We start from the raw sequence: 11,404 nt of genomic DNA, 5'->3' as shown, positions 1-11,404 counted from the left end.
GTGTGTGTGTGTGTGTGCGCAGCTGTCAGAGGATGAGGGTGGTGGTAATGAGCGTGTGCGGCTCACCCGTCTCTACCAGTTCGCGCGGCGGGTTCGAGCGCTGCTGCTCACCTTCCACTACAGCCAGCTCTTCCTGTCAGAGTTCAGCAGCGCCTTCAGCAAACACAGCGGCGAGACGCTGCACACACACAACTACGGCTACAACACACTGGAGGAGCTGCTGGCCGCCATTCCACAGGTCACACACACACACACACACACACACACACACACACACAGACACACACACACACAGACACAGACACACACACAGACACACACACACACAGGTCACACACACACACACACACACACACACACACACAGACACACACACACACACACACAGACACACACACACACACACACACAGACACAGACACACACACAGACACACACACAGACAGACACACACACACACAGACACACACACACACAGACACAGACACACACACAGACACACACACACACAGGTCACACACACACACACACACACACACACAGACACAAACACACACACACACACACACAGACACACACACACAGACACACACACAGGGGTGGACTCAGTGATTTGGGGCTCTGGGCAGTTGCAGCATTGGGCTCCTGCACTGTTGAAGAACCGTGTGTGTGTGTGTGTGTGTTTAATATTTACACTATATTTAATATTTCAGGAACTTTAGCCCCTTTCACACACACAGACCTTTGGGGAAAGTTACCAGCGATTTTTCCGGAAAGAGCAGTTGTAGCATTAGTGGTAATTTCCCAGAATGCTGCGCTGTGTGACCGCTGAAGCTCGCACGTGTGCAGTACGGACAGGGCCGGATTAAGAACTCAGGGGCCCATGGGCACATCGTCTTGTAAAGCCCCTGACCTGGGCTTTTGAGTTTAACTGCTGGTGCGCTCTTCACTCATGTTGTCTCTGTCAATCAGGCACCGACAGGCGTAAACCGTGAGCAGCTTATTCCAACCAGGTGCAATTAGCCTAAAAAGACACTCCGAAATTGTGTTTCCTCCCCCTCACACGGGCCCCTGAGCCTGTGCCCATAAGGCCCATCGGTTAATCCGGCGCTGAGTACGGGCGGAATAGTCCATTATTGATGGGGGCCGCCGGGCTCGAACAGAAGTAACATTAAAATCTCAACAGTGCCAGAAAGATGAGCGCAGACGTGGAGTACAAGAGCTGTGTGGGTCATACAGGCTACTGGACACTGCTCAGGGCATCCTTATTTCCAAGTCCATCTCTGCACACACACACACACACACACACACACACACACACACACACACACACACACACACACACAATGCTCTGGCTGTGTGGAGCTCCAGATCAGTGTGTTCTGTGTGTTTAACAGGTCGTCTGGATTAAAGGACACGGACACAAGAAGATCATTGTGCTGAAGAACGACATGAGAGGTGTGTGTCTGTTTGTGTGGGTGTGTGTGTGTGTGTCTGTTAGTGTGGGGGTGTGTGTGTGTGTGTGGGTGTGTGTGTGTGTGTGTGTGTGTCTGTTAGTGTGGGGGTGTGTGTGTGTGTGTGGGTGTGTGTGTGTGTCTGTTAGTGTGGGGGTGTGTGTGTGTGTGTGGGTGTGTGTGTGTGTCTGTTAGTGTGGGGGTGTGTGTGTGTGTGTGGGTGTGTGTGTGTGTCTGTTAGTGTGGGGGTGTGTGTTTGTGTGTGTGTGTGTGTGTCTGTTAGTGTGGGTGTGTGTGTCTGTCTGTCTGTTTTTCTCTGTGTGTGTGTGTGTGTGTGTGTGTGTCTGTTTTTCTCTCTGTGTGTGTGTGTGTGTGTGTCTGTCTGTCTGTCTGTCTGTTTTTCTCTGTGTGTGGGTGTGTGTGTCTGTTTTTCTCTCTGTGTGTGTGTGTGTGTGTGTGTGTGTGTGTCTGTCTGTCTGTTTTTCTCTGTGTGTGTGTGTGTGTGTGTGTGTGTGTGTGTGTCTGTTTTTCTCTCTGTGTGTGTGTGTGTGTGTGTGTCTGTCTGTCTGTTTTTCTCTGTGTGTGTGTGTGTGTGTGTGTGTCTGTTAGTGTGGGTGTGTGTGTCTGTCTGTCTGTTTTTCTCTGTGTGTGTGTGTGTGTGTGTGTGTGTGTGTGTGTCTGTCTGTCTGTTTTTCTCTGTGTGTGTGTGTGTGTGTGTGTGTGTCTGTTTTTCTCTGTGTGTGTGTGTGTGTGTGTGTCTGTTTTTCTCTGTGTGTGTGTGTGTGTGTGTGTGTGTGTTTGTTTTTCTCTGTGTGTGTGTGTGTGTGTAAAGCTGGATTTATACGTTTGCCTGTCGCTACGCTGCGCTCCTCTGCACTTCAGTAAAATGACAGGGGGCGCTCTAGAAAGCCTCTGTAAACTCAGATGAATAACAGGTAGGAAGTTTCGGGATCTACGTCACATTATTAATGTGTGTTTTGTTGATTGTTTTGTTGGTATCTCAGACAGTTCTACATGTTCCAGTTTATCAAGGTGTTGCTGACAGCAGAGCTCGGCTTACTCCACACACACACACACACACACACACACACACACACACACACTTCAGTACAGATAGAATACAAGCCCTCACTGAAAACACAGCAGTTTATTCAGATGTAGCCGCTCCACCATTCTCACATCACTGTGGCGGGCAATACTGGTCCAACACTCGTGACCATCACCACCAGTAAAGCCCAGAGAAACAGCATCACTATACTGTAAACCCACAGGGCCCAGTTATCAGAGGAGTGCTGCTGCTCCTGTGTCAGTATTGAACCGTTTCAGATTCAGAATGGAAATATAAAGAGCAGTGACTGCTGGATAAACACACTCTGTAATGCTGTACTGGGTCTGGGTCTGGGTCTGGGTTGTTGGCTTTAACACACTCATCCCTCAGGTGTTTCCAACCTTTCACAGAAGCGTTCTCCTCTGCCACGGCTGCTGCAGTGTCTAGAGTTCGTGCTGGTCAGGTTATCTCTGTGGTCATGCAGGTGTGTGTACAGGCGTCCTGTTTCAGACTAAATCTCTGCAGAGTGTTTCATATTCAACTCGACTCAAACACGGCGCCGCACACACACACTGCCCACTCCATCTCCAAACACCCTGCGCCCGCCAGCCCAAACAGAGCCAACCTGCACACACACACAGCCACGACCTCACACTCCCTGCACACACCCAGGCCAACGAGCGGACGCGTCGAGTATCCAACAAGCTAAAGTGTGTGTGTGTGTGTGTGTTCTCATTGTCTGTGTGTGTGTGTGTGTGTGTGTGTGTGTGTCTGCAGCTCGTGGTAGTCCTGCACTTACAGACAGTCCAGCTGACGAGCCGCATCCTGAAGAGGAGCCCAGAGCCACCACCAGCCCTGCCAGCGGTACACACACACACACACACACACACACACGCACACACACACTCTCTCTCTCTCTCTCTCTCTCTCTCTGACGCTGTGTGTCCTGCAGGTGAGCTGGAGCTGCTGTGTCTGTCCTCTTCTTCTGCGGTGGATCTGCTGTGCGCTCCCGTGCCCTCCTGCCTGCCGTCTCCTGCGCTGCGGCCCGACCCGGTGCAGCCGCCCGACCTGATGCACTTCCAGCCGCCGGTGAACCACCAGCCACGACCCGCTAACGGGAGCGACCCAGCTCAGCCCTCTGCGGGTGTGTGGGACAGTCCCGCGCGCAGGAGCGCCCGCAGCAGAGTCAGGCTAGCGGCTAACTTCAGCTTCACTGCCGCTCAGCCAGTGTAAAGCTGTGTGTGTGTGTGTGTGTGTGTGTGTGTGTGTGTGTGTGTGTGTTTGTGTGCGTGTGTTTGTGTGCGTGTGTTTGTGTGCGTGTGTTTGCGAGTATGTGTGTGTGTATGGTGACAGCACACGAGCGGTGTTGTTCAGTCTGCAGGAGAGCCGCGGTGTTTCTGTGCTAGTGTCCGGCGCTCTGCTGTCCTGCTCCAGTGTGTGTGTTGAGGAGCTCTGCTGAGCGTCTGGAGTCGCTTTATTCTGTTCATATGTGAGGACACACACACACACGCACACACACACGCAGCTCTTTTGACCAGTGCGCTGCGCCGCGGGGGTCACGTGACTGCGGCGTCCGCTTCAGCTGGAGTGTTGTGAGTCTGTGATGTACAGCAGTGTTTAGTTTGTGTCTCGCTCTCGCCGCCGCCCAGCTGCATCATGGGTAATGGAGCGGTGTTGTGTTGTGTTCGTATGCACAGTGTGTGTGCATAACCCTTGTTTGAGCCGCAGCGCTGGACTGCCGCTACGCTTCTTCTTTTAAGCATTTTGGCAAGATCATGCTAATCAGTGATGCTAGTCAGTGATGCTAGTCAGTGATGCTAATGGTCTGGAGGGTCCAGGTTGTGTTCCTGAACCTGTGTTTGTGTTGCTCTGAAGGCTGAGCCGGGCTTTTACAATGGCTTGTATGAGTCTCTGCGCTGCAGGACGCCGCTGGTCAGCAGTGTGTGTGTCACGCTCAGGTGCTTCTGTCTGTGTGTGTGTGTGTGTTTGTGTGTGTGTCCTGCTGAACACACTCTGCGTGTGGTGACGCGCCCGTATGGCCGTCTTTTCTGTTTCTCTGAGTGTCTCTCTCAGGTCCTGGAGCCTCCTGCAGCTGAAGTGTTTATGCAGCGCTGCATAACGGCAGCCTCGTGTGTGTGTGCGTGTGTGCGTGTGTGTGTGTGTGTGTGCGTGTGTGTGCGTGTGTGTGTGTGTGTGAGTGTGCGTGTGCGGGTGTGTGTGTGTGTGTGTGAACACACTGCTGGTCTTGTATGATTTGAGTCTCCTGTGGAGCGTTTATGTTTGATGTACCGACCGGCTCTCTGTCATGTGGAATAAATATCTGAAGCATCTCCTGCGTCCTGTGTGTGTGCGCGTGTGTGTGCGCGTGTGTGTGCGCGTGTGTTTGTGTGTGTGTGTTTGTGCATGCGTGTGTGTGTGTGTGTGTGCTGTCTGTTTAATCACAGTAACTCAAGTAATCAGCAGTTATTTAAGTTTGTATGAATGGGTTTATTAAAGTGTCACGGGTTACACACACACACACACACACACACACACACACACACACTGTGCTACAACTCTGCATTACTACACTGGGCTTTAACACACACAGCCTCCAGAGTGTGTGTGTGTGTGTGTGTGTGTGTGTGTGTGTGAGAGAGAGAGAGAGAGAGAGACATGGTTCAGCTGTGGTTCAGTGTGTGTGTGTATGTTTTTCAGCAGAGTTGTTCTGCGATCTGGTGTGTGTGTGTGTGTGTGTGTGCATGCATGTGTGTCTCTGTGTGTGCTTGCATGTATGTGTGTATGTGTCTCTGTGTGTGTGTGTGTGTGTGTGTGTGTGGCTTCCACACACTCTGCTCTTCACATGATGGCGCAGCTCGTGGCCCCGCAGCAGTCCCGCAGCACCGCCGCACTCGTCCTGCTGATCGACGGCTTGTTGGCAGGAATTTCGGTCACTCTCGGTTTTGGAGCTTCTGTGGCGGAAAGAAGAACCAATCAGAGCCCTTGTAGGTGATCTGCAGTGTTATTGGCTGAGCTAAAGAGAAGGGTGAATCATGTAGCTTAGAGCACACACACACACACACACACACACACCAGCGTTAAGAGCATGGCGGGTTACAGGGTGAATTAAAGAATTACCCCCTAATTAACGCTTTATCCCCTTTAAAGGATGTCAAAGCATGATGTGGTGTGGGGGGGGGGGGGGTGATCCCTTTAATACTGATCACTCTGTGTGTTTTAAACAATAATATTAATAATTAAAGGAACAGATCATATAAATATTGATTTGAGCACCTCATAACGGACCAAACCGCTGTCAACACGATCAGAACAACTGAGACTGTAGGAAGTGGAGCAGCGGCGGCCGTCCAGTTCACAACACTGACCACTCTAGAGTTCCTCCAGCCTGAACACCGAGTCTGAGTCAGGGTAATGTGTATAGTCTGAGCTGCAGCATCCCTCAAAACACTGAAATATTATTATTAAACCAGGAGTAATTAACCATAAATACACGACAGAAGCGCGCGTTACAATCTAACTGAACTGTCGACCGCACTGGGGTGTTTCCCAAAACCATCATTAGCTAACTAAGGTCGCCAGTTCCGTCGGTACAAACACAGTTCGCTGATTCAGCGTTTCCCAAATCCCTCGCTCCATCAAGCATTCGCATACTGCATCACAAACTTGTGCTCTGCTCTGTAGTTAGACGGAGTTCCTGGCTGTGTTCTGTTCCTTGTTATCCCTCCTTATGCCCTATTCATTAAGAACATGCTAACATTTAAACTAGGAATGATTAAAGCTGCAGTACGCTCATCTCTCTTAGCTGTAGTTTGCTTTCAGAGAATTTTAGTTATGTTTTAGCCATCTTCATATTGACTATTGCGCTCCCTTCACAGTGCACTTTGAACACATTGATGGCATTTTGAACACAGCCGTGGCTCATGGCGAAAGCTATAGGTGATCTTATTTAAAAGCCAAATTTACGGTTCATCTCCAAAGCTTGAGAAAACAACACAGCAAATGCTAATGCTTTAATTAATTACAGGTCATTTATGAAGCATCTGTGCTGTGTCTGACACGGCCTGCTGGGTAGAACATTTCTGCAGTGTTTACAGTGTCAAACTAAAAGAAGACTCTTCAAATAAATAAACTATGAATAAACAATACCCTGCTGAATAATCATCATCATTAATACTATTAAAGTAGGATTTTTCATTTTCTTAATAAATAATAAATATTACACTTCATTTTTATTAAATCGCCTCAATGTTTATTTATTTATTTATACGGTTTCTATATGATATTAGAATAGTGTTAGCTTCTGTAAGTGCTTTATGCTTTAGACTAGAGAATGTGATATGTGAATATATGTCCTTAATAATGTCTGTAAAGGGAACACAGCCTCTACATGTGTCATTTACAGGTATTATGGAGAGCGAGTGCATGCTTTTACTGGACTAATATTGGATTTATTTTAAATGCGTGTAGAACAGTATAATCTGCACCAATGAATGACGGGGTTCCTCTCTACAGAAGCTGGTCCTCCACCCTGTTTAGAGCATCATTATGGCTGTTTTACGTTATTACTAGCGTGGCTCAGGCGATGGGTCTGCCACAGAGAAGCTAGAGGTTCTGGGAAACACTCGTCACTACAGCACTCTTTTCCCAAGCGATGCATCAACCTATGGTAGTTCAGCCACAAGTTACGTTGTGGTTTGGGAAACGCAGCCCTGATCTTGTATAATTCACACACTGCACAGGAGAGAACACAGACCACTTCCACCATGCTGGATCAGCAAACTCAGGAGCAGACGGGTCGCTAAACTAACCCAGCACACTCAGGCTGTGACCCAGCACTCACTGATCTTCATTCATTTCCCTTTCAGCTTAGTCGCTTTATTAATCAAGGGTCGCCACAGTGGAATGAACCACCAACTATTCCAGCATATGTTATAGGCAGCTGCAACCCATCTCTGGGAAACATCCATAAACACTCATTCAGACTTATACAGTACAGACAACTTGGCCAACCCAGTTCCCCTATAGCGCATGTGTTTGGACTGTGGGGGAAACCGGAGCACCTGCAGGAAACCAATGCGAACGCAGAGAGAACATGCAAACTCCACACACAAACACCAACTGACCCAGCCAATGCTTGAACCAGCAACCTTCTTGCTGTGAGGCGACAGCACCACCTACTGCACCACCGTGTCACTCACTGATCTTTGATCTCTGGTAACTCTGCCTTTGATCCTGAGTTGAGGAAGGCGGGACATCAGCAGAGAACAGCCAATCACTGACCTGGAAACACACAGCTGCTGTGATTGGTGTCTGTCAGAGAATCAGGGGCCGAGACTGAAGTAAGAGTGTAGAAACACTGATACACACACACACACACACACACACACACACACACACACAGCTGCTGCTGCTGGAGTAGCACCAGTCAAGCTCATCTCTAGAGCACTGGGCAACAGATGCTCATATACAGTCTTCGTGTCGTGTGCACTGTGTGTGTGTGTGTGTGTGTGTGTGTGTGTGTGAAGGCTGAAGTCTTACTCTGGATAACACCAAGCTTCTGCCGCAGGAACTCCGCCATCTCCTGATCTTCCTCCTGCTCCCTGTGGGACACACACACACACACACACACACACACACACACACACACACACAGCTGTGATTCTACTGTCTTCATTGATGTGGTGTGTGAATGAATGAGTGTGTGTGTGTGTGTGTGTGTCACCTCAGGCGCTCCACCTCTGCGTCCTCCACCAGGTAATCTCTCTTCTGCACCAGCGTGTGTATCTGCAGGATCAGCTTCTCCTCTGTCTGCCGCTGCTGCTTCGTCTTCTCTGCGTCTGCGGTACAGCAGAGATCAGTCACGCACACACACACACACACACAGCTGTACTCTACACAACTCTCTATGTATGTATGTGTGTGTGTGTGTGTGTGTGTGTCACCTGGCACTCTGACAGTCTTCCTCAGCTCCTGCTTCAGGCTCATGATCTCTCTGCAGAGCTGAATGTCGTCCATCCTGAGCAGAAGAGCGCAGCGTCATGTCACACACATGTACAGCATTTCATGGTAAAGACTGTGTGTGTGTGTGTGTGTGTGTGTGTGTGTTCTGTGTCTACTCACATGAATCTGAGCTCAGACTCGCGCCGCACCAGCACCTCCCGCAGACGCTGAATACGCGACATCTCTGCCTCAATCTCCTCTGCAGACACCGAGCGCTCGGCCATCGACACGTCACCTGCACACACACACACACACACAGAGAGAGTGTTAGAGTGTGTGTGCGATGATGTGTGCATGATGGTGAGTTTGTGTGTGTGATGGTGAGTGTGTGTGATGATGTGTGTTTGTGAGTGTGTGTGATGATGTGTGTGTGTGTGATGATGTGTGTGTTTGATGATGCGTGTGTGATGATGTGAGCGTGATGGTGAGTGTGTGTGTGTGCGATGATGTGTGTGATTGTGTGTGTAATGGTGTGTGTGTGTGTGTGATGATGTGTGTGATTGTGTGTGTGATGGTGTGTGTGTGTGATGATGTGTGTGATTGTGTGTGTGATGGTGAGTGTGTGTGATGGTGAGTGTGTGTGTGTGTGATGATGTGTGTGATTGTGTGTGTAATGGTGTGTGTGTGTGATGATGTGTGTGATTGTGTGTGTGATGGTGTGTGTGTGTGATGATGTGTGTGATTGTGTGTGTGATGGTGAGTGTGTGTGATGATGTGTGTGATTGTGTGTGTAATGGTGTGTGTGTGTGATGATGTGTGTGATTGTGTGTGTGATGGTGTGTGTGTGTGATGATGTGTGTGATTGTGTGTGTGATGGTGTGTGTGTGTGATGATGTGTGTGATTGTGTGTGTGATGGTGAGTGTGTGTGATGATGTGTGTGATTGTGTGTGTAATGGTGTGTGTGTGTGATGATGTGTGTGATTGTGTGTGTGATGGTGTGTGTGTGTGATGATGTGTGTGATTGTGTGTGTGATGGTGAGTGTGTGTGATGATGTGTGTGATTGTGTGTGTAATGGTGTGTGTGTGTGATGATGTGTGTGATGATGTGTGTGATTGTGTGTGTGTGTGTGTGTGTGATGATGTGTGTGATTGTGTGTGTGATGGTGAGTGTGTGTGATGGTGAGTGTGTGTGATGATGTGTGTGATTGTGTGTGTGATGGTGAGTGTGTGTGATGATGTGTGTGATTGTGTGTGTAATGGTGTGTGTGTGTGATGATGTGTGTGATGATGTGTGTGATTGTGTGTGTGTGTGTGATGATGTGTGTGATTGTGTGTGTGATGGTGAGTGTGTGTGATGATGTGTGTGATTGTGTGTGTGATGGTGAGTGTGTGTGATGATGTGTGTGATTGTGTGTGTAATGGTGTGTGTGTGTGATGATGTGTGTGATGATGTGTGTGATTGTGTGTGTGTGTGTGTGATGATGTGTGTGATTGTGTGTGTGATGGTGAGTGTGTGTGATGGTGAGTGTGTGTGATGATGTGTGTGATTGTGTGTGTGATGGTGAGTGTGTGTGATGATGTGTGTGATTGTGTGTGTAATGGTGTGTGTGTGTGATGATGTGTGTGATGATGTGTGTGATTGTGTGTGTGTGTGTGATTGTGTGTGTGATGGTGAGTGTGTGTGATGATGTGTGTGATTGTGTGTGTGATGGTGTGTGTGTGTGATGATGTGTGTGATTGTGTGTGTAATGGTGTGTGTGTGTGATGATGTGTGTGATGATGTGTGTGATTGTGTGTGTGATGGTGAGTGTGTGTGATGGTGAGTGTGTGTGATGATGTGTGTGATTGTGTGTGTGATGGTGAGTGTGTGTGATGATGTGTGTGATTGTGTGTGTAATGGTGTGTGTGTGTGATGATGTGTGTGATGATGTGTGTGATTGTGTGTGTGTGTGATGATGTGTGTGATTGTGTGTGTGATGGTGAGTGTGTGTGATGATGTGTGTGTGTGATGATCAGAGGAGCTGTGCTGTGGCGGTGCTCCGGCTCTGTTCCTCCTGCATGAAGCTGAACTCGCGGCTCACACTGAGGACCGGCGCTGGAGCACAGAGCAGCAGCAGAGCGGCGCTTGTAGAGCAGTTACCCACAGCGCAGCGGCTGCAGATCAGCACAGAGACGCTCAGGGGGGATGAGGAGGATGATGATGAAGATGAGAGACTCCTCCATCCGCTTCAGCATTATTAGGTCACATGAGCAGATCTCAAAACATGAACATTAGCAGGAATAACAGCGCTGCACACACAACTCACACACTCACCACAGTGTTCACACACACACACACACACACACACACACACACTGATGATGATGATGAAGATACCGAGCGCGTGGTCAATAGAGACTATAATAGACAACTATAAGACACTTGATCGCACAAAAGATGCTGTTATTTGTGTGTGTGTGTGTGTGTGTGTGTGTGTGTGTGTGTGTGTGTGTGTGTGTGAGCTGAACATCCGTCACCTGTGTGTGTCTCCTGCAGCGCCCCGTACATCTTTATGCCGCCGCCGGTACCGGACAGCGCCTGCTGCAGCTCCATGGCGGACTCTGGGCTCCGCAGCACCGGATCTCTTTGTTTTGGTCGCGGTAAATCACGCAGATCGGCGCTGCTCCGCGGAACAGAAGCGCATCTTGTCAGAACGAAGGCCGTGACGTCACCGGGATGAGGGATGCAGAGCGCATGCGCACAGAGGATGACGGCCTTGCATTTAAGGGGCCGCCGAATAAACACCGAGACCAGAGGCGACATGACAGACGAGCTGAGGGGGACCCGAGCACCGGGACACCGGACTGATGCTGCGCTGCTCAGGACCAGAGAAAGCCGACACACAACACTGATCATGAGCAGCCCATCACACTGTACACCACACACACACACACACACACACTCTCTCTCTATTTCTCTCT

At 49.4% G+C, this 11,404-nt stretch overlaps 2 protein-coding genes across 19 annotated transcripts in view; one reads left to right on the top strand and one right to left on the bottom strand.

Annotated features, from left to right (window-relative positions):
• marf1 (meiosis regulator and mRNA stability factor 1) overlaps positions 1-4,832 on the top strand; it is a 12,682-nt gene extending 7,850 nt beyond the window's left edge. For 8 of the 18 annotated variants that reach the window (XM_087256268.1, XM_087256263.1, XM_087256265.1 and 5 more), the window contains 4 exons: positions 23-238; positions 1,398-1,458; positions 3,280-3,366; positions 3,455-4,832. In XM_087256268.1, coding sequence (XP_087112394.1) covers positions 23-238; positions 1,398-1,458; positions 3,280-3,366; positions 3,455-3,735 — 645 coding nt within the window. In that variant the 3' untranslated portion in view covers positions 3,736-4,832. The remainder of the gene's footprint in view (positions 1-22; positions 239-1,397; positions 1,459-3,279; positions 3,367-3,454) is intronic. The other 10 variants (XR_015492933.1, XR_015492931.1, XR_015492929.1 and 7 more) reach the window with 2 other exon arrangements.
• Positions 4,833-4,968: 136 nt separating this feature from the next.
• bmerb1 (bMERB domain containing 1) lies at positions 4,969-11,138 on the bottom strand. Its single transcript, NM_001033738.1, is given in 6 exon segments — positions 4,969-5,453; positions 8,041-8,102; positions 8,225-8,339; positions 8,445-8,518; positions 8,623-8,737; positions 10,961-11,138. Coding segments are annotated over 6 exon segments (555 nt in total). The 5' UTR covers positions 11,037-11,138; the 3' UTR covers positions 4,969-5,340.
• Positions 11,139-11,404: the final 266 nt, after the last annotated feature.

Source organism: Danio rerio, chromosome 6 (genome assembly GCF_052040795.2).
Source record: "Danio rerio strain M-AB ecotype USA chromosome 6, GRCz13ab, whole genome shotgun sequence".
Lineage (NCBI taxonomy): Eukaryota > Metazoa > Chordata > Actinopteri > Cypriniformes > Danionidae > Danio > Danio rerio.
Note: the sequence above shows the minus strand (reverse complement) of the source record. Positions and strands in the feature narration are given on the sequence as shown.